Below are 26852 nucleotides of genomic sequence, written 5' to 3'. Positions count from 1 at the left end.
GCAACTGAGACTAGTACCCAGCACCCCGACCGGGACTAGAACCCAGTGTGACGGCACCGCAAGGCAGAGGATTAGCCTATTGAGCCACGGCGCCGGCCCCACCTTACAATCCTGATTTGGCTCTTCTGCCTTCCTTTTCTTTCTTTCTTAAGATTTATTTATTTATTTAAAAGTCATAGAGAGAGAGAAAGAGAGAGAGATCTTCCATTTGCTAGTTCACTCTCAGATGGCCATAAGATCCAGGAGCTTCTTCCAAGTCTCCCATGTGGATTCAGGGGCCCAAGCACTTAGGCCATCACCCACTGCTTTTCCCAGGCTATGAGCAGGGAGCTGGATTAGAAGTGGAGCAGGCAGGACATGAACCAGCTCCTTCCTTGTCTTAAAAATTATTTCAAAGACACCATTTTTCTTCAGTTACTAATGTGAAAAAGATTGCATTGATGTGATTCAATTCCCAGGACTCTCGGTTCTTAAAGGATGGACCAAAAGGCTGATATGATCACTTGCAATAGTGTCTTGAACTTGGTGGAGCTTACGTTGAGAAATCAAGTTTATATATTTTTTATTTTTATATTCTAATTCCACTTTCCTGTGAACTTCTTGAACCCCCCTTGTGTGTGTGTGTGTGTGTGTGTGTGTGTGTGTTTTACTCTGCTTTCTCCTCTCAGCATCTCACTTAGAGCTACACTTAGATTTTTGAAGAATCTTAATGGGAAGGCATTCACTTAGCACACATGCTGAGTAAGTCATCTCCAAAACCACATGCTTACTCATATAAATAAGCAGATTTGAGGGGGAAATTGAATGCAGAAGCACAGTGAGCGTGACTAATGCTAAGAAAGTCAGATGGATTACCCAGGTCCTTCTTGGAGGATTACAGTTGGAGACATGGATTCATTGTTAAGAAATGAGCACTGTTCCAAAGGAGATAGAAGACACTGACCACCAAAGTGGGATTATGAGAATTTATTATTATTATAGTTTAGGAAAAATCTATGACACTGACACCTTTTAATTAGCTTCTGTTCTTCTAGGTAATAATCACGATAATTAACATTTGCTGACTCCTGACCGTGGACCAGGATATGTTCCAAATAGTCTACCTGGATCAATCCTTTCATTTAAATACGGCCTTGAGAGACAGATGTTATCATCCACATCTTAGAAAGAAGCAGATAGGCACAGAGAGGTCACTAAACTGGCCCAAGGGGACCCAACTGGAGCAAGGCAGGAGTGCTGGGGACCTGGCCTCCCTGATTGGCCACTTTTGTTGTGGATGGGGGAGGATTACAGCTTGTTAATCTATGTGATGGAGTGACCTTCAAGAAGAGTATTCCATAAGTATTGTGGGATAAATAAGGGAGCTAACTGGTGACCATATGAGGCAGAAGGAGAAAAGTAGCAAGCAGAGCTAAAAATAGTCGTGGATAAATGACATTTTAATTGTGGGCCAATCACTTAGAAAGGTTTTACCTTGAAACATTTTCAAAATGGTGTGAAGTCTAGTAATGTGTTTCATGTTTTTGCCCAATTCTGCAAGTCCCCATTATTGCTTTCCTCTAGGCACACAATTTTCCCTATCTCCAAAGTCTCGCTGAATGGACTTAAATGGACTCAACTCCTCCTTGCGCCATTAGCATAAAAGACGAATAAGGAGCTCTGGAAAGGTTTGCTGATAATGTTGTGTCCTGGTCCCAGGGAGCTGCTGCCCCTGGCAACAGTTGTTCAGTGTGGAAACAGAAATGTCTGAAACAGGGGCAAGAGCAACACTGAGTTTATGTCTGAGAAGTGACAGAAGGTTCCCCACCAGCACCCCCCCCCCCACCACCACCTGGCATGGGGCATGTGGACGAGGTGCTCCAGAGCTGGGAATCCAGTACCCCCATGGGGCTGTCTCTTTTATGCCTTTTCTTTCTCTCTCCGCCCCCGTCTGTGACGCACTGGCCCCTCACCCAGTGCATGTAGAAGGGGTCGTATTTGGATTGGCTCCCCCACCTCTGTCTATGTGCCTGATGGGTGGGTAGTGACTGACATTTCCAAGTTACCCAGACCCTTATCTTAGGTGTCATAGCACCCTTCTTCCTCCCTTCAGTCTAAGTTGTGTTTTCTTCATTTTGTTTTTCCCCCAGAGAGGGGCATTTTTCCTGGAATTTGCCCAAACTCCACCCTTCCCCCTTTAACCTGAGCCTTCTTTCCCTACCATGGGATAGTAGCAGTCTTGAGGGTCAGTTATTGGTGATCCATTGTGTTTTCCATGGTTGAGTTTCAACTTGTTCATGACCTCATCACAAGGCCGTTCAGGAAGGAGGAGGGGGAGGCCCTCCAGTCTCATTGTTTTGCTCTTGTTCATAGGGCTACTGTTCTTCCAAAGAAGTGTCCTTCTGTGTGTGTGGTGCCTGAGTCCAGAGAGCAGGTCATTGGGCCTACCCCACCTGTTGCACAGGGACCGTGAAGATGAAGTTAGAAGATGAGGCCATGATTTGTGACGTTGAATATGTGTGATCCACCTGTGTCAGGACAGCTGAGGGGAGGAGGTTATACAAACGATAATGCCATGTCCTAGTGAAAAAATATGCAGGGACCAGCGTTGTGGTATGGTGGGTAAAGGCCTCCACCTGCGACGCCAGCATCTCATATGTGCACCTGTTGAAGTCCCAGCTGCTCCACTTCCAATCTAGCTCCCTGCAAATGCACCTGAGAAAGCAACGGAGGATGGTCCAAGTGCTTGGGCCCTTACCACCAACATAGGAGTCCCAGATGAAGCTCCTGGCTCCTAGCTTTGCCTTGGCCTAGCCCTGGTGGTTTAGGCCATTTGGACCAGCGGATGAAGACCTCTCTTTGTGTCTCTCCTTCCCTGTCTGTCTCTCTGTAACTCTGCCTTTCAAATAAATAAAATAAATCTTTAAAAAAGGAAAAATGTGCAGCCTTATCCAATATGGAAAATGGCTTCAATGCAATGTCACAACAGAAAGAGCAGGACAAAGTCGGATGTGCAATGTGGTCAGAGGTCTGCAAAGCAAGCAAACCAAAGCGTTTCCAAGAACAGCCAGGGAATAAATTCAGCATGGTATGAGTCATGGTTTTCTCGGTGTGTTGGGAGAGGCATATATAAGGATGAAAGAGGAGAGAGGTTCTTTCCCCCTCCCCTTTTACTTTTCCATCTTTTCTAAGTTTTCTATTATGAGCGGTAAACCCAGGTCTTAAAAGAAGAAAGCAGAATAGTGATACTGTTATAATAGGAAGAAATCAGCTTTATTTTTATACCTGTTTCACAGAGGGTTTGAAAGCTATAAACTTTTTTTTTTTTAAAAAAAGAGAGAAAATAGCTCTGAAAGAGCTTTGAAAGTTAAAATACTTCTGTCGATGCAGTAAACAGAACCTTCTCTTTACTGGCATCACTTCAAGGAATGGCAATTTGATTCTATTAACTGGTGCATTTCGTTTTAAAAAGCCCCCAAGAGGAATCATCTCAAGCAAGAACATCCCAGGCACCAGACTTCAGAACTTCTGCTCCGTGTAAGGCATTGGTGCATAAGTGGGTGTGGGGTATGCGGCGGCTGCTTCCACACAGCCATGGCTTTTAATCTATCTCTTCTGTCCTCCTGGGAACCAAAGCCTGACAGGTCTGCGTGATCTAGAGCAGTGTTCAGTAATGTTTGCTAAAGCAGCACTGGAGAGAGACAGCATGAGACTTAGAAGAAGCAGGTGCTGTGTGGGCTCCGGTCAGCTCAGGTCACTGTGGGAGGACCAGATCCATCCAGGCCTGGGGGTGGAACATGCCTTACTCCTTCCCCCATGGTGTAGGGCCTTGGATCTGGAGTCAACAGGGTTGTCTCACACTCAGCTACACAGTAACTCAGTGTGACCTTGGCCAAGCCAGCACTGGACCTCCCTGAGCTCTGCTTTCCTCACCTGCCAAATGGGCTTTCATTTTTCTGTCTCACAGGTACTATGAAGAACAAGATGACATGATGGATATGAAAATATCCCGCCAACTTAGAGCTGTTCCATAGATGTGCGGGATCGTGACATGTATGATTTGCAGGCATGTCTGCGTTCTGCTGGTGTTTTAACTCCTCTCAGTCTATCCATGCCTGTCCTGGGCTGATCAAGTAATGATCATCATACTAATAATAGCAGTCGCCTCGTTCAGATCTTTAAAACAAATGTATGGGTTAAGTACTATAATTGTTGCCATTTTACAGACAAGAAAACCAAGGCACAAAGAGGATGAACAACTTGTCTAAGATCGCACAGTTAGTAAGCTGATGTGTGCAGTTGGATTCAAGCCTAGAGTCACGTCCTGGTTATGCTCTCTTCCTGCAAACGTGCACCCTGGGAAGCAGCAGTAGTGGCTCAAGTAGTTGGGTTCCTACCACTTATGTGGGAGACCTGAACCAGGTTCCTGGCTCCCAGATTCAGCTTGGCCCAGTCCTGGCTGTGGTGGGCATTTGCGGGGAGTGAAATAGCAGATTGGAGCTCTCACTTTTTGTCTGTCTGGCTCTCTTTTCCTGACTCCCAAATAAATAAAATTTTAAAAAAGCAAAATGGGATTTAAATATAAGGCTATAGCCTGGGGCTGGCACTGCGGCATAGTAGGGTTAGGCCTCTGCCTGCAGTACCAGCATTCCATGTGGGTGCTGATTCAGGTCGCAGCTGCTCCTCTTCTGATCCAGCTCTCTGCTATGGCCTGGGAAAGCAGTGGAAGATGGCCTAAGTGCTTTGGCCCCTGCACCCACGTGGGAGACCTGGAAGAAACTCCCGGCTCCTGGCTTCAATCTGGCCCTGCTCTGGCCATTGTGGCCATCTGGAGAGTGAACCAGTGGATAGAAGATCTCTCTCTCTCTCTCTCTCTCTCTCCCTCTCCCTCTCCCTCTCCCTCTCCCTCTCCCTCTCTCTCCCTCTCTCTCCCTCTCCCTCTTCCTTAACTCTGCATCTCACATAAATAAATCCTTTTTTTAAGGTCTATAACCTGTTGTTAAAATATCCCAATCCATTTGCTGCTGTGGCAGTTTCCACTCTTGTACAGTGCTGACAGCGCCACGTTCTCTCCAAATAACTTCCTCCGAGTTCCAGATACGCTAAAATTTCTGTCTCTGTGATATTCCAGACAGACGTATTGTGCATTGTCGCTCCCCCTCTTCGTGGAGGAATGACACAGGACCCTGCGCTGTTCTTTTGTCTGCTCGGCCCTCCCCGGGTTTGCTGTTGGTTCTTCCTGGGTTGGCTACCGTCCCTTCCACCTCCTTGGAAGGGCGGTTCCCCCTAGCCACTTTCCCCACTTCCGCAGGGGAGGGGCACACCGCCGGACAGCTCTCTTGGGGGCTGCTCTGGTGTTCCTTCAGATAGATGTTCCTGGTGCATGTTGTCTCTCTCCTCCTTTATAGTCCTCTTCCACCAATCCCAACTCTGCTACCCACATGCCGAGTACGCTGCTCTCCTCCAATCAGGAGCAGGTCCTGCTGTTTATTGGTTGAACTGGAGGCAGCTGTGTAGAAGCTGTTTCCTCCACTCCCAGCGCCATATTGTGGGAGAGCAGATGCATAAAATAAGTCTTAATTCCAGTAACTTAGTCTAGTCCGAGTTGCTCCCCACAGTGCATCTTCTTGACTGTCTTGATGGGACTTCTCCCCACCCTTTGTGCTGCCCTGTGGGTGCCCTGCAACAGCCTTTCTGAGCTCCTTACTCCCTACGTGTATTCGTTTTCTTTGGGTATCTCACACATTAACACAAACTTTGCAGCATAAAGCAACACCTATTGATAATCTCTCAGTTTCCAAGGGTCAAGATTGGGGCACAGCTTATCTGGGTTCCTCATACCAGGTCTCACAAGGCTGTAGTCTTGGATGTGGCTTGGCTACGCTGTCATTTGGAGGCATGGCTGGGGAAGAATCTGCTTCCAGGCTCACTCTGGTTGCTAGCAGTTTGTTTCCTTAGGGCTTTTGGACTGAAGGCCCTGGCCTCTTGTCAACTGTTGGCTCCAAGGAGCCACTTACAGTTCTTGGAGACTTCCTGCAGCTCACAGAGGCCAGTGTTTGCCACTGTATGGGCTCTTGCTTCATCCAGACAAAAAGGAGAGCAGGTGTGCCAGCAAGAGGGAGTCTTATACTTATGTAAGATAATCTAACCACAAGGGTGAGGCCCATCACCATTGTCCTATACTGTTGGGTGAAGGAAAGTCAAGGCTTCTCCTCACACTCAGGCAGAGGGGAAACGCTTGACCCAAATGCATGACCACTTCAGATAGCAAGCCTGGAGACCACCTGAGAGTCTGCCTGCCACGCCACCTGTGTCAAACCCCCACTTCACTGCTGTCCTGTCAGTGTGTTTTGTTTTATTTTTATTTATCTATTTATTTATTATATTTGAAAGGCAGAGTTACAGGGTAGGGAGAGAAAGAGAGAGAGGCCTTCCATCGACCGTTTCACTCCCCAAATGGCCACAGCAGCTGGAGCTGGGCCAGACTGAAGTCAGAAGCCAGGAACTCAATCCAGGACTCCCACATGGTTAGCAGGGACCCAAGTACTTGTGCTATCACCTGCTACCTGCCAGGATGTGCATTGGCAGGAAGCTGGAACTGGAGTTAGGCCTTGAACCCAGGCACTCTGACATGGGATGTGGGCCCTCAAGCAGCGGCTTAACCACTGCACCAGTTGCCCACCCCACTGCATGCTTTTAAGGACTATGTATCTTTCACTGACATTTATTATTTTACATTGAAGTCCATGTCTCTTGGATGACTGCGAGAAGCCTTCCCGGAAGCCAGAAGCCTTGCCTGTTTTCTCTTTATCGCAGTGTCTGCCATCCAAAAGGCATTTGCAGATAGGGAAGGTGGGGATGAATCAATCTGAAGTTTGACTTTGGAGACTGTTACTGGTAGAGAACTCCTGAACCATAAGCCAGCTCTTGCTGTTTTCCAACAGTATTAATAATTAGAGAAGTCTTTCTTTCATCATTGAGCTCTCATTTCTCTCTTTATATTCTTCCCGCTGGCCCTGGTTCTGTTCCTGGAGTGCTACATAAACCCAAGCTCCTTTCCCCATGTTTTAGGGAGATTCTGGTCCCCTGCAGTCAGCAGCAACCTAACCCATTGTGCCACACACCTGCCTCTATGTATCAGTTTCTGAATGTCTTCAGATGTGAATGTCTGCCTTAAGTCGCCACGCTCAAAGTTCATCCCAGCTGAGCAGGTGTGCTGTGAGCAATGCAGGGAATGGTGAACTTAATACTCTGGAAAATCAACTGATTTTTTAAAAAAGCAACCTAGGATGGTGGTTTTATCTTGGAAGGAAATAAATACAAAAATAAAATAATTTCTATTTATTTGAGAGGCAGAGAGACAAGCACTCCATCCAGTTGTATACTCCCCAGATGCTCACAATGACCAAGACTGGTCTGGGCTGAAGCTGGGATCAGAGAACTCAGCCCAAGTCTTTCACAGGGGTGGTAGGAACCCAATTACAAGAGCCTTCACTGTAGGCCGGCGCCGCGGCTCACTGGGCTAATCCTCCACCTTGCGGTGCCGGCACACCAGGTTCTAGTCCCGGTTGGGGTGCCAGATTCTGTCCCGATTGCCCCTCTTCCAGGCCAGCTCTCTGCTGTGGCCAGGGAGTGCAGTGGAGGATGGCCCAAGTGCTTGGGCCCTGTACCCCATGGGAGACCAGGATAAGTACGTGGCTCCTGCCATTGGATCAGCGCGGTGTGCCGGCCATGGCAGCCATTGAAGGGTGAACCAACGGCAAAGGAAGATATTCTCTCTGTCTCTCTCTCTCTCACTGTCCACTCTGCCTGTCAAAAAAAAAATTGTGAACTGAAATTGATCACTTGGACTAGTGAGATGGCATTGGTACATGCCACCTTGAGGGGTTGAATTGGAATCTCCTGGTATGTTTCTAACTCTACCATTTGGGGCAAGTCAACTTGAGCATGTCCCAAATTATACATCTCTTCCCTCTCTTATTCCCACTCTTATGTTTAACAGGGATCACATTTCAGTTAATTTTCAACACTTAAGAATAACTGTGTATTAATTACAGAATTAAACCAGTCATATTAAGTAGAACAGACAAAAAAACTACTAAGAGGGATAATGTATTAAGTTGTTCATTAACAGTCAGGGCTATGCTGACCAAGATTTCTGGTGTTTCAATTCTGTTCCATTGGTCTATCCATCTGTTTCTGTACCAGTACCATGCTGTTTTGATTACAACTGCCCTGTAGTATGTCCTGAAATCTGGTATTGTGATGCCTCCGGCTTTGTTTTTGTTGTACAAGATTGCTTTAGCTATTCGAGGTCTCTTGTGCCTCCATATGAATTTCAGCACCATTTTTTCCAGATCAGAGAAGAAGGTCTTCGGTATCTTGATTGGTATTGCATTGAATTTATAAATTGCTTTTGGGAGAATGGACATTTTGATGATATTGATTCTTCCAATCCATGAGCATGGAAGATTTTTCCATTTCTTGGTATCCTCTTCTATTTCTTTCTTTAAGGTTTTGTAATTTTCATCGTAGAGATCTTTAACGTCCTTGGTTAAGTTTATTCCAAGGTATTTGATTGTTTTTGTAGCTATTGTGAATGGGATTGATCTTAGAAGTTCTTCCTCAGCCATGGCATTGTCTGTGTATACAAAGGCTGTTGATTTTTGTGCATTGATTTTATACCCTGCTACTTTGCCAAAATCTTCTATGAGTTCCAATAGTCTCTTAGTAGAGTTCTTTGGGTCCCCTAAATAAAGAATCATGTCATCTGCAAAGAGGGATAGTTTGAGTTCTTCCTTCCCAATTTGTATCCCTTTAATTTCTTTTTCTTGCCTAATAGCTCTGGCTAGAACCTCCAGAACTATATTGAATAGCAGTGGTGAGAGTGGACATCCCTGTCTGGTCCCAGATCTCAGTGGAAATGCTTCCAACTTTTCCCCATTCAATAGGATGTTGGCTGTGGGTTTTTCATAGATTGCTTTGATTGTATTGAGGAATGTTCCTTCCAAACCCAGTTTGCTTAGAGTTTTCATCATGAACGGGTGTTGTATTTTATCAAATGCTTTCTCGGCATCTATTGAGATAATCATATGGTTTTTCTTCTGCAGTCTGTTAATGTGGTGTATCACATTGATTGTCTTGCGCACATTAAACCATCCCTGCATACCAGGGATAAATCCCACTTGGTCTGGGTGGATTATCTTTCTGATGTGTTGTTGCATTCTATTGGCAAGAATTTTATTGAGGATTTTTGCATCTATGTTCATCAGGGATATTGGTCTGTAATTCTCTTTCAGTGCTGCATCTTTTTTCGGCTTAGGAATTAAGGTGATGCTGGCTTCATAGAAAGAATTTGGGAGGATTCCCTCTTCTTCGATTGTTCTGAATAGTTTGAGAAGAATTGGAGTTAGTTCTTCTTTAAATGTCTGGTAGAATTCAGCAGTGAATCCATCTGGTCCTGGGCTTTTCTTTGTTGGGAGGGCCTTTATTACTGTTTCAATGTCTGTCTCAGTTATGGGTCTGTTTAGGTTTTCGATGTCTTCCTGGTTCCATTTAGGTAGGTTGCATGTGTCCAGGAATCTATCCATTTCTGATAGGTTTCCCTGTTTGCTGGCATATAAGTCCTTGTAGTAATTTCTGATGATTCTTTTTATTTCTGTGGTGTCTGTTGTTACATTTCCTTTTTCATCTCTGATTTTATTGATTTGGGTCTTTTCTTTTTTTAGTTAGTTGGGCCAATGGGGTGTCAATTTTGTTTATTTTTTCAAAAAACCAGCTCCTCATTTGGCTGATTTTTTGGAATGTTTTTCTTGATTCAATCCTGTTTATTTCTTCTCTGATTTTAATTATTTCTCTTCTCCTACTAGATTTGGGTCTGGTTTGCTGTAGGTTTTCTAGATCCTTGAGGTGAATTGAAAGCTCATCTATTTGGTGCCTTTCCAATTTCTTGATGTAGGCACCTATTGATATAAACTTTCCTCTTAACACTGCTTTTGCTGCGTCCCATAAGTTTTGGTATGTTGTGCTGTTATCCTCATTTACTTCCAGAAAGTTTTTGATTTCTCTTTTGATTTCTTCTATGACCCATTGTTCATTCAGGAGCATGTTGTTCAATCTCCATGTGTTTGCATATGCTCTAGGGATTCCTGAGTTGTTCATTTCCAACTTCATTCCTTTATGGTCTGAGAAGCTGCATGGTATGATTCTAATTCTTTTGAATTTGCTGAGACTTGATTTATGGCCTAATATGTGGTCAATCCTAGAGAAGGTTCCATGTACTGCTGAGAAGAATGTAAAATCTTTAGCTGTAGGATTGAAAGTTCTGTATATATCTGTTAGATCCATTTGGGCTATAGTGTCATTTAAATCTACTGTATCCTTGTTGATCTTCTGTCCTATTGATCTGTCTATTTCTGAGAGTGGAGTATTGAAGTCCCCCAGTACTATTGTATTGGGGTCTAAGTCTCCCTTTAAGTCTGTTAACAAATCTTTTAGATAAACCGGTGCCCTGTAGTTATGTGCATATACATTGATAATTGTTATATCTTCCTGTTGAATTGATCCCTTAATCATTATGTAGTGTCCCTCTTTGTCTCTCTTAACAGTTTTTGTGGTAAAGTTTATGTTGTCTGATATTAAGATTGCTACGCCCACTCTTTTTTCATTTCTGTTGGCATGGTATATCTTTTTCCAGCCTTTCACTTTCAGTCTGTATGGATCTTTGTTGGAAAGATGAGTTTCTTGTAAGCAGCAAATAGATGGGTTTTGTTCCTTAACCCAATCAGCCAATCGGTGTCTTTTAACTGGACAGTTCAGGCCATTCACGTTCAATGTGACTAATGATAAGTGGTAACTTTGCCCTGCCATTTGCCAAAGATAAGTTCTAATATATGCTTTGAATTCCCTGTGATCTTTTGCTGTGAGGTTTCCTTCCTTGGTTTCCTTCCTTTACCTTCTTTCATATTGATGACCGTGTTTCTGTGTTTCTGTGTGTAACACATCTTTAAGCATCTTTTGCAGGGCTGGACGAGTGGCAACAAATTCTTTCAATTTCTGTTTGCTATGAAAAGTCTTTATTTCACCTTCATTCACAAATGATAGCTTTGCAGGATATAATATTCTGGGCTGGCAGTTTTTCTCTCTTAGTACCTGGGCTATATCTCGCCATTCCCTCCTAGCTTGTAGAGTTTCTGATGAGAAGTCAGCTGTGAGTCTGATTGGAGATCCTCTGAGAGTAATCTGACGTTTCTCTCTTGCACATTTTAGGATCTTTTCTTTATGTTTCACTGTGGAGAGTTTAATTACAACGTGTCGTGGTGAGGATCTCTTTTGGTCATGTTTATTAGGGGTTCTGTGAGCTTCCTGTACTAGGATTTCTCTGTCCTTCTCCAAACCTGGGAAATTTTCTGCTAATATCTCACTAAAAAGGCCTTCTAATCCTTTCTCCCTCTCCATGCCTTCAGGAACTCCTAGAACCCGAATGTTGGTTTTTTTAATAGTATCCTGAAGATTCCCGACAATATGTTTTAGATTTCTAATTTCCTCTTCTTTTCTTTGGTCTGACTGTATCCTTTCCTGTTCTCTGTCTTCTAAGTCCGATATTCTCTCTTCTGCTTCACCCATTCTGTTTGTAAGGCTCTCTATTGTGTTTTTCATTTGATCTATTGAATTCTTCACTTCAGTCACTATCACAATTTCCTGTTGTACTAGTTGTTTCGTTTCATTTTGATTCCTCCTTAATATTTCATTTTTATGAGAGAGATTTTCTATCTTGTCCATTAAGGATTTCTGTAGTTCAAGAATTTGTTTTTGAGAACTTCTTAATGTTCTTATCAATTTTTTGAGATCTGCTTCTTGCATTTCTTCTATGTCATCATCTTCATAATCTTGAATTGGGGTGTCTTTTTCATTTGAGGGCGTCATGGTGTCAAGTCACTATATTCTGAAATCAAACGTGTTTGAGAAGACTCGCAAACATATCTCATTGGTCAGATATATCTGAGAAATATTGGATTAAAAAAGTTTAATGAAACCACCCAGCATATGTTTCTTGAGCTTTTACCACATGCTAGACACCCTTTTTTCTGGACGCGGGACTCTTCCAAGCCTCTCCTAAAATGCTGATGCTGATGGGAGTGTTCCACCCAATGGGAACCTTCTCATCATCTGAATAGGCTGGTGTAAACTGGGTTATGCTGCCATCACAAACAACCCCCAAATTCAGTGCCTAAAACAGGAAGCTTGTTTCTTGTCCAGGCTACCTACACATTCTTTGTTAACAGAGGGCCTTCCTTATCCTTCCTTATTACAGTTCCAAAGGGGCCAGGCTGGCAGACCAACAAACATTTTGAACCTTACTAGTTTCTTCCTCCCCTTCCTTTTTTTTTTTTTTTTTTAGCAACCACTTATGAGATATAATGTTGCTAGGTTTTGGTTGTTTTGTGTTTTGGTTGTTGTTTGGCTACAGAGAAAGAGAGTTCTGGTGAGTTTTGCCCTAGCATTTCAGTACTCCAGCCCAGGAGTGATGCTTACCACTTCTGCTCACACTTCACTGACTAGAGCTAGTTACGTGACTTCTGCCAACCCCAGAAATATTTAAGAAGTTCAGTCTTACTATGTACTCAGAAGTTGAAGAGCTAGAAATAATTGGTATCAGCATTAGTGACTATTGAGCATGAGTTCACTACTCAAAATTGTTCATAGGAACTCTTCTGCCAGAAGCATTTGCAATACTGTGTTTCATAAGGGCTACCTTGGGGAACACTGGGTTCTAGTCTAGCAAACAATAAGGCCCAGTAGAAACCGACAGTAGATCACCTCTCTTCACTTCAATGTGGAGCTTTTCATCCTCCTCCTTTGGCCAATTAAGTTAGTTATAATCCCTTGTGCGACCATCCAACACCTGTTCTTTTATGCTCTGCGAGACTTTTGTGAATGTGTGCGAAACGTCTTGCTGAAAGCAGAAGCTCTTTGGCTGGTGGCCTCCTTTTGCATTGTAGGCTAGTTACCTGAAGCAAAGTGAATTTGTTTAGACTCTTCAGTCCATGAATTGAACCCATGGATAGTGGAATCTATTTCAATGAAAGTACAAAAGGAAGAAATCCTACATAAATTTCGGATACCTAAGTAATAAGTCTGAGTTCTAAGTATAAATGGAAAACACAAAGATGTAAAGCTACTTTACATGCGTGTTATACTCACCCGTGTAAGTAACCAGGCCTAACTGGATGTGGATTATACGGTTGAGGCCATCTAGGGGCAAAGCAACAGCATCAGGAAAGACTGAGGGTGAGAGCAGACCCACCTTCCATGTAAGATGGCAACTCCTTAGGCTGCGTGTGCTAATACGGAAACACAGTCACTGCTGCAAATCAGAAAGCAGTTGTCAAGCAGTGAAGCTTGGGTAGCTGTCTGTGCATCTTGCCGCTAATTAATGTTGAAGTGAGTTTTGGCTAGCAGAGGCCAGAGGGTGCGTTGGTCCCTGCAAAGTAGGTGTGGTAATGATTGCGGTCTGGGGACAAGGAGACAGTCCTGCACCAGGCTTGTGGAGACAATCTGCCCAGGAGAAGGGATCGTCCTCCTTACAAAGACGAGCCAGCAAGCCCATTGGCAGATGAGTATTGGCTTACACCCTGGCCTGTTCTAAAGATGTCTTGGGTATCTGTAAATCCCAAGCCATGGGCCTTTAAAGACAAGTAAAGAAAGACTCAGAAAGGAGATGTGTTGTGCTTCCTAATCCAGAGTAGAAGACACACTCCACTCTTACTTCTCTAAGTCTTAGCAAATGAAACTGAAAAGATTATTTCCAAAAACCATCACTCACTGTTTAGCTTTTGTGACTGCAGAGAATGTTGCATGTTCTGAAAGCTCCAATATTTTAGGATTTCAGGTTTGGTTGTTTGGGTTTTGGTGCTGCTGCTGGTAGGATAAGATGGGTGGCGTGAAGAGTAGGAACTGCTTTTAGAAAAGCAGTATGGAGAGGAGGCACTGGGAGTGAGGAGGCCGCATCAGGGTCCCCTCTGTTCCTGGTTGTCAGGTGGCTTCTTGGCAAGTGGTGTCCCCTCTCTGGGCCACAACATTCTCTTCTGTTAAACAAACAAACAAACACAGAGCCTAGAGCCTGCCATGACAGCTCATTTGTTTAGTGCTTGTTTTTTTTTTTCTTTCTTAAATATCTGTTTAGTACTTTTTCTGTTTAAAGAACCCTTCCGCCTTCTACATTATTAGCTAAAAACGTTTGAACCATCTGAGAGAAAGAAACAAACCAAGAGGTGAAGTCGGAAGATCTGGATTTGCACACCCTCAGCCACCTGAAGCTGTTGCCCTACTGCGTGCCACAGCGGTCCAAAGACACAGGCCCAGGTTACAGTATTGTGTAAGGACATTTAGCCATGGCTGGGTCATCAGCATCATCAGCACTAAGGAACCATGGAAAGGGGAATCACCCCATAGGATGTAGTTTCCCTTTCCCAGAAGGTAGAGTTTCCACTTTGGGATCCATTGTTTTCTGCCACCTGTCCTGTGGAGGTCACATTTAAGGCCCTGCCTGCCATCTCCTTGCTTCCAGCACAGGTGCAGGTGCAGGTGCAGGTGCTGGTGCCCATGGTCCCGGACCCTGCAGGTGTTCGTAGTGACACCAGGCCTGTGTGCCTGCGCCACACTCCTCAGTGGGATGTGAATTGTTTTTCTTTTTGAAATAGGCTAATCTGAAAGAATTCTCCTTTGCTGTTTGCCATGGTGGAATGATGGCATCAGAAATCCTTGGAAATACAAGACGACGTGTATGGTTCACTGGGGCCTTCCTTCCAAACAGAGGCAACTGCAGATATTTTGCTCCAGAGGCCTAAAAAACATGGATGCTCAGATGCACAGTCCTTTTTTAGTGTTTGCATTTGGGGTTCTTGGAGGAGGTTTATTATTGGTGCCATTGGCCATGGCAGGCAGTCGCATTCATGTTTGATTTTCTAGGTTCTGAGTTCCACAATCCAAGCCTCGTAAGTGATACCAATTTTATTTTATTTTAGTTGTTTTAAAGATTGGTTTATTTATTTGAAAGGCAGAGTGACAGGGAGGGAGAAGGATGAGGGTAGAGGGAGGGAGAGGGAGGGAGGGACAGAGAGAGAGAGAGAGAGAGAGAGAGAGATCTTCCATCTTATGGTTCACTCCCCAAATGGCTACAGCCAACACATATGGGCCAAGCAGAAGCCAGGAACCAGGAACTCCATCCTGGTCTCCCACATGGGTAGCAGGGGCCCACGTACCTGGACCATCATCCACTGTCTTACCAGGTGCATTAGTAGGAAGCTGGATCAGAAGCAGAGTAGCTGGGTTTTGAACTGGCTCTTCAATATGGAGTGCCACAATTCCTGCCCCCAATTTTTAAACAAAATACCTGCCTTCCACATCTTCACTTCAACATCCCTTCATCAGCAACTATGGCAGGTTTGCTGCAGCATTTGATGGCTTGTCGTTATTTAATTCATCATTTAAGTTTGCTTTGCCCCTGACCCCAGCAGTCTCTTCCCCATCAGCCCAGGCTTGACTGCCGGATGTTTCATTTTGCAGGAGCAGATAATCTACGGATAAAGGTCACCCCCACCCCAGAGTCATTTCCACACGGAAAATGGTTACCGATTTCACCCACATGGCCTTTCTCAGAAGCCGAGTCTTCTCCAGCAGTGGACAGAATGAAGAACGTGCAGGGCCCGTCCCCTCACAACACGAGCCTGCTGCAGCCGGCCTGGACACCTGCGCCCAGGCCGCCCCGCAGAACCAGGGCTCACGTGGACTTCTCCTCTTCCCTTTACCAAGGAAGTGGACATAGCGCCTCCCTTGAACCTTCAAAGGATTCCACTGAGTCTCTGGTGCAACCGAGGCCTCGAGGGGGAAGAGAAGCGGCTGACGTGTCAGGTTTGCCTCGCACCAGCATGCCCCCCACATTGTCCAGGGTCCTGCTGGTGGCCTCGAGTACCAGCCTCCCGACCCGGCCAGCATGGGCGGGGACTCCCTCCCTTTCTGCTCATCCCCTGAGGGCAGACGTTCACTCACCTCCCCCTCCCCCTTCATCATCCCCATTGGACCCCGACTCACCTCCTCCCATCTCCTTTTCTAAGCAACCTGAAGAGCAGTCCACCCAAATGCCGCCGTTCCCCCGAACAGCTCCTGCCGACTCCCCTGTAAGTCAGAGCGTAGCTAATCCCCTAAACCTGTTTTCTGATGAGGTGAACCAGAATCCATCCCCAAAGACCCAGGATTTCAAAGGCATCCCTCATGTAGGCTCTTCTGGATTTTCAACAAAAGAGTATTTGGAGCTGTCCCCAGCAGAGGGCCCCCCCTCTGCAGGCTCTCCCATACCCCTGGCACCTGAAAGTCCTCCTCGGCTTTCACATGGAACCCCCTCCAGGTCTGTGTGGGAAGTGGCTCCAAGTCCTGTGTCCACCCAGCCCATCAGTGCCGAGGTGGCCGAGGTGGCCGAGAGAGGGCACCACGGGGTGCCTTTGCCAACACTCAAGAACACAGCAGCAGCAACCCGTGAGGCTGAGCCTTCATTTTTCCAGACTGCAGAAGCAGTGGCCGTTGACATGACTGGCAGCAGAGAGCTGGCCCCTGCAAGTGCAGAGGAGGGCTCTGCTAACCTGCCGAGGCTGTCGGCAACTCCAGAGAGATCTCTCACGTCTTCCTCTCCAGTGCCTTCTGTGCCTTTCACCCCACCGGGGCAAGGGCGAGCTGCCCTTTCTGGGGCAGTTTCGGCATCGAGTGGGACCAAGCATCGTGCCCCTCCACCTCCTGTGCCTGAGATGCCCACTCCTCAAGAGGACAAGGATGGATCCCCTTCTGCCGTGGCCACAGACGTCCTCCGCTCCAGCCGGCTTCCTAATCGGCTCTCCGGGACTTGGGCTGTTCCCCTGCAGAAGCAGCACAGCATGGCAGGCCTGTTCAGGGAGAGCAAACAGACAAGCGTGACGCTTCCTTTCCAGGCCCTTCCAAGTACAGAGGTTCCGAGTCTCCTCGCCATAACTGGATTCACCTCCGACTTCAACCCTGATCGGATTTCGTCTCCCGTCCTGACCACACCAAGAGCAAGCCTCTTTCCTTCAGCATCACCTCCAGCTTCCACACACTCCACGCACACCTACCAGCCAGAGGCCTCGTCGCCTGGCTTTCCCCATGCCCAGCCGGAGACTTATGCACCTGCTGTGGCCCATTCTGAGTTGCCAGCTTCAGCTCCCAAGCAGGTGACAGCATTTTCCTCCTCCACCGACACCTATGGTTTTTCAACAATGGGAGACCGGGAAAAGCCAGCAGTCACAGATGTCTTGTGGAATCCTCTTTCAGCAGGAACCGGATCCCTTTCCAAAGCACCAGAGTTGCCTGGCTTGCACCAGCAAACAAATTATGATTTAAGTGGACACACAATTAACTCTCCAAGTTGGGAAAGTCATCCTGTTTCAACTAATTCTCCCAGCGGTTCCACCATAGCTATCACTGCAAGAAGATTTCAGCATTTCAAAGATATTGCTGGGCATTGGGTGACCACAGAAGGCCCTACCATTCTGGACCTAGTCTTTGGTTCCAGTCTCAACCAGCTCAAGTCAGATGTGACCATGGTTGGAAGCAATACAGATATCTGGCCCACAAACAGTAACAGCCATTCTAGAAACTTCCAAGTAGCTGAGATTGAGTATTACCCAGTCTCATGGCAACAATCCGGGTCTCATTCCCGTCTACAGCTGCCTGCCCAGCCAACACATTCCTTTTTTCAGCCCTCTCCAAGTCTGACTTCAACAGCCACCTTGCAGGAAATATTTTCAGATGGGACAGATACAGGTTCCCAGATTCCCATCTCTCCGTCACCTGTGATAAATGCTTCCACATCATCATTCCAGAGTGTCCTGAGATATCACTCAGCAGCTGACTCTCCTCCTCTGTCGACCAGTGCCTTTTCCAGGACCCCCTTCAAAGTGCCACGGGCTTCTCAGCACCCCAAGAAATGGACAGGTGATCCACTAATGCAGGTAGTCTGTTTCCTGGTGCCCGCAAAACGGTTGTGACAGCTTTTGTGGCCAAAGCATCTTCAAGCTCAACACAGATGCCCAGCCTAGCTCTGAAGGAGCACACACCCCCCTTACAGGAATGAGTTAGCAGCCTCCATGTAGGCATGGCCGTGATCTTTTGCCCACTTGATTTTTTGAAAGTAATCAGAACTTACATGTCCTTATTGTCAGCCATGGCTTTACTCTAAGTGGCATGCTCATTATGCTTAGTCAGCTTAATGAGTCTAAACTTGTCTTGCCTAAGTTCCCCCACTACAAGCCCAGAACACAGAGACTTTCCATCCCGGCCCTAGCTTACATCCATTCATCATTAGAACAAGTGACATGTGCATTCCAGGCCAATGACAAGCCTTTTTTTTTTTCTCTTTACAGTGGACTTCTCAGTATCATCCAACGTAGAACCAACAACAGCAGCAACCACATTGTTTCTGAGAAAATCAAGTACACAGGCCATGTCTGCAGCCCTGGTTGCCAGGGGCACCAGCAGCAGTGGATTAGCCAAGAGTAGTTTGACCACTGTGCCAGCTAAAAATATCACAAACAAGGCAGCATCTGGCCCAAAGGTGGTGCCAGGGGCAGTCCATACAGCCTTCCCGTTCACACCAACCTACATGATGTCAAGAACAGCACACACTGTGAGCACACAGCCAGCCATGCAAGGGAACCCTGGCACTGCCTCTGGCCTGTTGTCCACAACACACCTTCCCAGGAAATCACAAGCCATGCATACCGGCCTCCCAAACCCTGCCAACCCAGAGGTGCCCAGAGTGTCCACCCCACGGCCCCTGACGGTCACGGCAGCATTGGCATCTGGTACAGCACCAGTAAAGGCTACTCGGTGGCCATCTTCGCCATCAGAAAACACTGATGCTGCTCTTCCTGCGGTGTCGACTGCGGTGGTCACCATCGGCAAGATGGCATCCAATCTGGAGTGCCAGATGTCCAGGAAGCTCCTGGTGAAGACAGGTAAGAAGCGACTGTCCCTCTTTAAACTTTGTTGAGAGAGCGAGATCCCCAAATGCCCACATTGGCTATAGGACTGGGCCAAAGCCAGGAGCTAGGAACTCCATCTGGCTCTCCCACAGAGGTGGCAGAGACCCAACTATTGGAGCCTTCACTGTTACCTCCAGGAACTGCATTAGCAGGAACTGAAGTCAGGAGCTGGAGCCAGGATTCAAACCCAGGCGCTCTGATATGGGTAGCATATCTGCTACCCTAGCGTAACCACTAGGCTAAACACCTACCCCCTACTATCTTTGTGATCTGACCTGAAAGCAATTCTGGCCTCAGAGATGGATCAGAATGATTTTCCTTTTAGGTAAGTGATTCTCACACAGGAGTAGTTTTGGCCCTTGCTCACTGGCTGAGGGCAGGGTGGAGGGAGACATTTGGCCATACCTAGAGTCACTTGCAATGGGGTTGGGGGCGGGGAGGTGCCACTGGAATCTAGTAGAGTGGAGACTGGGATACTGGTAATATCCTACTCTGTGTGTGACGGCCCCTGACAACAAAGAATCATCCAGCTCCAAATGTCAGTAGGGCTGTGGTGACAAGTGACACAGATTCTGGGATTCTACTGCTAGGATCAGTCTTGATGTCAGAGGTCTCTGGGAAACCACAGTCCTGCCCAAGGGTCTGAGAACAGAACTGTGCACTGTGCTGCCTGGGGAGTGAATCAGTGATGTCTTGTGAATAAATGATGTGGTTTGTGAAACACAATCTTGAGAAGTGTTAGGTGTTCAGAAAGGCTTTTTGTCGCGTGTTTTCTCAGTCAGTAGACACTGAAAGCTCAGCTTCGTACACTGTGTGAGAGCCCAGGGTTGCTTATAATGTTAAAGAGGGGACTTTCTTGAAAACATCGAACAGGCGGCTCTGGTGCCCTGAGCAGAGGTGGGGCGCTGTTTGTTTGGACTCCACCCCACACCACTGCAGCAAGGCAGACCTAGAATGCCCAGGGTGCTTTTAAAAGTGTGGGAATGTTTGCTAAAAAAAGCAGATGAATTATTGGAAAGAGCATGCCAATGTTGAATGCTCAAATCCAGCCTTCCTCCTCACCCCACAAAGAATTAAATGAAATTATAGCTGGAGACATATCCTATTCTAAAATGGGAAATCGTGAAACTAGGCACAGCAGCAAGTACAGTATCTCTGCTTCCCAAGAAATGACACCATCTGCTTTTCCACTCCCCCTCCCCCTCCCTCCAGATCCATGCCTCTGAGTGACAGGCAGGCCCAACCCCCAAGAGGCAGAAAAATCTCCCACCCGCCTTGTTCACCAGCCCCATGCCAGCCACATCTAATCAATCCCTGATTCCTTCCTTTTGGTTCTCCCCTCCGAGTGCCCGTTCTCTCCATCTTAGTTCGCACTCGTCGGCGCTCACCCACATTTCTGCTCCAACAGCCACGTTCTCTCTCTCGCTGCCTTTAGACTCCTCCTTTTCCAATCTGTGCTCCAGGCTGCAGTCAAAGGAACCCAGATGGCATTTCTTTGCTTAAAACGCTTCCCTTTCCAGCACCTCAGGACCAAGGCTAAGCGTGTATGCCGAAATATTTCCATTCCCTTCCCTTCCCTGCACCCTTGCACTTAGCATTCCCTCTGCTGGGAGCTGTTGGGAATAGTCTTTTCCCTGAGGCTTTGCTCACACCTGCCGGCTCTCAGGACTCTGTGGACGCTTTCCCTGATCCCCAGCCCTCTGCCCTGCTCAGAGCTGGTGCATGCTAGGCTTCAGCTCAGAGAGCACCTGTCACATTTACTCGCCTCTTCCCTGTCCGTGTCTCCATCGCCACCTCTGGTCGCTTTGCAAGGTGGGGACTGTCCCTTCCCAGTGCCAGGTTGTTTAGGCCGTAGCACCTCGCTCAGGACCTGCACCCAAGCAGGCTGCCAGTGATTGCTGTTGCAGGAACTTCATTGCACGCAGACCCATCCGGGGCAGGCACTGCTGAGCTCTCCTTCTAAGAGGCAACATGGGCCTGCAGCCCACCAGCTGTCTCTCCGTTAGGACCACGCACACATGGTGGGGGCCTTCTTTCCTTAGGACCTCACTGGGACCCACAGAGCCACTTCTCCAGCCCATGTGGATGGGACCTGTGCTCACCAGCCTTGCCCAGAACTTGCAGGAGCCAGGGGCTGGGAGGAGGAGAGACCTTACCCTGAATCCTGTGTTTCTGTTTTGCCCCCACAGTTCTCTTTGTGATGCCGAGGAGAGCACAGACCAGCGAGTCCTTGAAGCTCACCGTGGCAAAGGGGCTCACGCAGGCCTTGCGGAAGGCTTTCCGCCAGAGTGACGTGGTCGCCCATGTAAGCCCCTAGCTCTGCACCCGGCTGAAGCCGGCCAATTCCCTCCCTTGGGTGGTCCAGACCATGACCACATATGCCAGAAGTAGGCTCTTTCTTCATTTTACAGCTGATGTGTGGTGGTCAGAACAAAAGGGGTCAAGTGTAAAGGTGGGGATTGAGAGTAATGGCCGGTGTCTAGATTTTCTTCATAAGGTTTATTTATTTATTTATTTAGTGGAGAAGCAGAGTTACAGACAGACAGAGGGAGAGACAGAGAGAATGGTGTTCCATCCTCTGGTTCACTTCCCAAATGGCTGCAAAGGCTGGAGCTGTGCCAATCTGAAGCCAGGAGCCAGGAGCTTCTTCCTGGTCTCCCACATGGATGCAGGGGCCCAAGCACTTGGGCCATCTTGTACTGCTTTCCCAGGCCATAGCAGAGAGCTGGTTAGAAGAGGGGCAGCTGGGACTTGAACTGGAACCCATATAGGATGCCAGTGTCACAGGCAGTGGCTTTACCTAATATGCCACAGCGCCAGCCCCTAGATATTTTTAAAAAAGAGATTTATTTATTTATTTATTTGAAAGAGCTACAGAGAGGCAGAGGCAGAGAGAGATGGAGTGAGCTGATCTGAAGCCATGAGCCAGGAGCTTCTACCAGGTCTCCCATGTGGGTGCAGGGGCCCAAGCACTTGGGCCATTTTCTACTGCTTTCCTAAGACATAGCAGAGAGCTGGATTGGAAGTGGAGCAGCTGGGACTTGAACCAGTACCCACAGGGGATGCCGGCACTGCAGGTGGAGGCTTTATCTGCTAAGCCACAGCTCTGGCCCCCTAGATTTTGTTTAAAGTCTAGGTATATTAAGGTCTTTCAAAAAATTTGATAAAAATAGAATTAAAAGGTAAGCTTGGGACAAAAAGTTGTGAAATCCATGCATACAAGAGGTCTTCAAAAAATTCACTGAAAATGCATGCTATGAAAAAGCTACACTTGCAGTTCAAAATTTGTTTTGCCCCAAAATGAACTTAATTCCATTTTTTCACAGACTTTTTTTTTAAACTTTTTTGAAGTGCCTCTGTTCTGCTTTAAACTGTCTCATTCACCCATCTTTTGGGGCGCATATTTAATACTGCTTGTGTAATTCCCTAGAAAGTTTCCAATGCTTTTCTCTTTGTCTTCCTCATCATTATTAATAGTGATTTATTTCTGGACATTTGAAAATTATTCCAGTTTGTAAATCAAGTCCAACTTTGCTGAAATTGCCAGCAGCAAGCAAGGAAGTAAACATTTCATTTTTCTCCAAACACTTTAATGCCAAGTGCTGTTAACAACTGCTGGCTGCTGTTGGTGGCATATCTGAGCTTTGTGAGCCTTGGTTTACAGTGTCTTGGTTTAATTCCAAGTTTTAAAGCAGTAAAAGCAGTTGGCACTCAGTGGCCTCCCTTTTGCACCACTGACAAATATTGCTCTGGCTTCTTCCTTCGAGGGTCTGTGTTCCAGCTGCACCTGGCCTAGAGATCCGCCCTCACCACTACACTGAGATTTGGCACAGAGGTTACTGGTCATTGTCAATCTCTTTTGTACAGTTCCAGAAAAAAAAAATAGAAATAAAAAGGAAATGCATTCATGAGAGGTACCCATGGTTTTTGCACCTGAAACTTTATTTGATAGTTGAAAGTATGAATATTCTCATTTAGTTGTCTATTAGAGTTTTCACTAAACGTCAGTCATTCTCAAACTACCTTCACCATTTTGGTATTTTCTGAATATCATCACAGACTACTGTAGCAATTAGTATTTTTGAAAATTGGCTCACTTTTTAAAACACATTTCTTTTGAAAGGATGTGCATGTGGAAATCAAGATCATTTGCCACAAAGAAAAGATGCTAAGCTGTAGTCAGATAGGAGTAAGAAGTCCCAGTGCACAGGAGGTGGCTAAAGATAATGTAAAGTACTATATGTTTTTTCTTAAGAAAAAAGCTAGAATTTTGAATGTTCACACCACAGAGAAATGATGTCTGAGGAGCTAGATAGGTTTGCCCTGACTTGAACATTGCATAACATATTCATGCATCATAATATCCTGTGATACCTCATAAATATGTACAGTGTTTATGTGTCAGTTATAAAGATAATGGTAAAAATGAGAATAATGGAAAGCAAACAGCTTGTTAAAGTCAAGCTGCACATCGTTATATGCAGGAGGGTCTGAGGCTGAGTCTGGTGAGCCTCTGTTTGTTTGTTTGTTTAATTTATTTATTTGACAGGTAGAGTTGTAGACAGTGAGAGAGAAAGAGAGAGAGAGAAAGGTCTTCCTTCCTTTGGTTCACTCCCCAAATGGCTGCTACGGCCGGAGCTGCGCTGATCCGAAGCCAGGAGCCAGGTGCTTCTTCCTGGTCTCCCTTGCGGGTGCAGGAACCCAAACACTTGGGCCATCCTCCACTGCACTTCCGGGCCACAGCAGAGAGCTGTACTGGAAGAGGAGCAACCGGGACTAGAACCTGGTGCCCATATGGGATGCCGACGTTGCAAGGCAGAGAATTAACCAAGTGAGCCACGGCGTTGGCCCCCTCTGTTTGTTTTAAAAACAGAATTAGCAAGCGTTAGGGAGGTGTTAGCAGCCAGTAATCCCTGCCCTGAGACTTGCTCCTGGAGGTGATGAGGGCTGGAAAGGGAGCAGCTTTCTCCCCGGGTGCTTTCTGCTATCCCCTGTGGCACCTGTGCTCCAACCTGAAGTGCCTCTTGCTCCAATGTAAGTGTTAGAAGAGCAGCTGATGGCACACACACTGCGGAGCCAGAGGCAGAGTCACCCTGCTGCAAAATCAGGGGTCTTGGCTTCATTGGAGAATACACCTGACAGTGGTAATGGAGATGCAAGAATGAGGTGGGGGTGGGGGAAGAAGCAGATACTCCAAACACCCAAGGATAGACTTCCAGATTTTCAAGGTGAAAGAAAGTTCTGGAGGAAGATGGTGCGCTGTTGCACACCAGCACAGGTGTATCTAACACCGCTGAACAGTACAGGTCAAAATGGTAAGGATGGTGGATGTGATGTGTACTTCAGACCAATAGAAATTGGAAAAAAAAAAAGGAGATTTATGAAGACATCATCTCTACCATGCATGCCTACATCCATGTGTATGTATACATATATACATATATGTGTGTATATATATAAAATATATATTCCCAGGACATAAAACTGAAAGGAAATAGACTTAAAAAGGATTATATGAGTATTATAATGGTGTGGTGTTAGAGGTGATTGTTATTTTTTCTGTTTTTTTTTTTTTTTAAGATTTATATTTAATTGAAATGCAGAGTTACAGAGAGGCAGAGGCAGAGGCAGAGAGAGAGAGAGAGAGAAAGTCCTCCATCTTCTGGATCACTCCCCAAATGGCCAGAATAGCCAGAGCTGGGCTGATCCAAAGCCAGGAGCCAGGAGCTTCTTCTGGGTCTCCCATATGGGTGCAGGGGCCCAAGCACTTGGGCCATCATCTACTGCTTCCCAGGCCATAGCAGAGAGCTGGATCGGAAGTGGAGCAGCTGGGACTTGAACTGGCACCCCTATGGGATATTCATATTGCCGACTAGGGCTTTAACGCACTGCATTATAGTGCCGGCCCCTAATTTTTCTCTGTTTTTCAGATATACTAATTCTACAATAAACATTACATTTAATATACAAAAAGCCATCCCAAGTTGTTAATATATAACACCAAGAAAGCAAAATAAAATAAGAGTTAAATCTAAAGCCCCTAAATCTTCCAATTGGAGCAGAAAGAGCTCAGATCCTCAGTGTTCCTGATGACTGGGATGTGAGAGACACTGGCTTTGGTTTTGAACCAACTCACAAGTCAAGGATGGAATCAAGTCTGCATGATGCTTCTCTGTAGCTCTAAAGACAGGAATGCACTTCAGTTCCTCTTTGACCTATGCCCAATAGATGCCCCACTTAATCTATCATTTCTGTCTTTTAATTCTCATAAATGATGAGAAATAGAATAAAGCTGTTTTCCCAGCTTTCCAGTTGCGAGAAGTCTCTTTTGCCTGCTGTCTCCTCACTGTCTTTTTGGCAGAGTGGTGCTCACAGGATTATACTGAGTCGCTTAAAGATTAAAATAGCACAGACCTAATTCTATCCCATGTAAGTTTGCTGCGAATTGTACCTTATTGTATGATGATAGTCTGAGACTTTCCAATTCATGCATACTTTATAGGATTGTTAGCATTTTGTATTCCCAGCCTAGCTACCTAACAGTTGTGGATCTAAGAAACGCCAAGAACTTAAAGTACTCTGAAAATAAACAATGTGTTTTGTGGGTCCATTTGTTTTGTAGGTGGACATTCTGGAACATTCTCACAATGTCACAGTTGGCTATTATGCTACCAAAGGGAGATTAGTGTACTTGCCTGCGGTAGTGATGGACATGCTGGGCGTTTACGGAGTCAGCAATGTCACTGCAGACCTGAAGCAACACACCCAAAACTTGCAGTCCGTGGCGGTCCTTGCCTCCCCATGGGTTCCCCAGCCCGCGGGCTACTTCCAGCTGAAAACAGGCAAGTAACTCAGAGGGAAAGGATTCTTACCATCCTGGGATCAGGGCTATTAATACCATGCGGACACCTGTTTAGAGCCCGATTGCTAACTGCCCTGTCCTCTTTTAAATTCCCTGTGGACTTTCCTCCAAGGGCCCTGCCAATCAGATGTCCATGTTCCCTGCACATCAGCCCAGACTTTCCAGCCTTGGGCTTATTGGCAATCTTTCTTCACTGAAGGCTTCCTTCTTGGTCGGTAGAATTAGTACCTTCGAGCACCAAGTAGTGTATTTTCCCTCCCCCCCTGCATCACAAGAGGATAAATGTAGGGCTTGAGTATCCACAGACTCTGCGGTGTGCAGCAGTAGGTTTCAGATGCCACTGAATCAGAATCTCTGCGCTCAGGTCTTGGAGTCTTTGTTTTTTTTTTTAAGCTACTCTGGTGATTTCTGATCATTAAAGTTTGTAAACCACAGGAATTGAGAAACCATTAAAATTGAAACAATCAACTTAGTAGTAGGATTCCATCGATTATGGTTTTCCCTCCAAAGAAATAGAAGGCACAAGCTCTTTTAAGTTATTTTCAGTCTTTTAGGGGGGAGATGCGTGCATATTCCAGTTGATAAAATCACAAAATCATTTGCACTGGAGGAGATCTCAGGTTCGATCATGTCTTTAATTCTGCCTGATTTAAGTCATTTTAAGAGTCACTTTCAAAGCTACAGTCAACCTTGTCTGGCCCTGTTGTGTATTTGCCCAATTCCCCTTGATCTGAACCTGTGCTGTTTTATATCATGGCTGTGAGTAAACCCAGGGGATGAAGACTTGGAGTTCTGGGGAGTGCTGATCTTCACTCTTGTTGCAGTGCTGCAGTTCGTGAGCCCATCAGACAACATACAGTCCTGCAAGTTTGCTCAGACTATGGAGCAGAGACTGCAGAAGGCCTTCCAGGATGCTGAGAGGAAAGTCCTGAATACTAAAAGCAACTTGACGGTGCAGGTAG

The 26852-nt window shown here is 46.2% G+C and overlaps 1 protein-coding gene across 5 annotated transcripts in view; it reads left to right on the top strand.

The window, feature by feature from the left end:
* KIAA1549L (KIAA1549 like) overlaps nt 1-26852 on the top strand; it is a 312534-nt gene that overhangs the window by 176340 nt on the left and 109342 nt on the right. For 2 of the 5 annotated variants that reach the window (XM_002709213.6, XM_017345847.4), the window contains exons 2-6: nt 15547-15891; nt 18408-19001; nt 21218-21333; nt 25651-25870; nt 26715-26848. In XM_002709213.6, the coding sequence (XP_002709259.4) occupies nt 15547-15891; nt 18408-19001; nt 21218-21333; nt 25651-25870; nt 26715-26848 (1409 nt within the window). Of the gene's footprint in view, nt 1-15546; nt 17980-18407; nt 19002-21217; nt 21334-25650; nt 25871-26714; nt 26849-26852 lie in introns of those variants that run through there. The other 3 variants (XM_070071581.2, XM_089327606.1, XM_008269586.5) reach the window with 2 other exon arrangements.

The sequence above is a fragment of the Oryctolagus cuniculus genome, chromosome 1, assembly GCF_051225735.1.
Source record: "Oryctolagus cuniculus isolate XC-2025 breed Fujian yellow rabbit chromosome 1, ASM5122573v1, whole genome shotgun sequence".
NCBI classification, from domain to species: Eukaryota; Metazoa; Chordata; class Mammalia; order Lagomorpha; family Leporidae; genus Oryctolagus; species Oryctolagus cuniculus.
The sequence above is the reverse complement of the archived record's forward strand: the minus strand, read 5'-3'. Positions and strand labels throughout refer to the sequence as shown.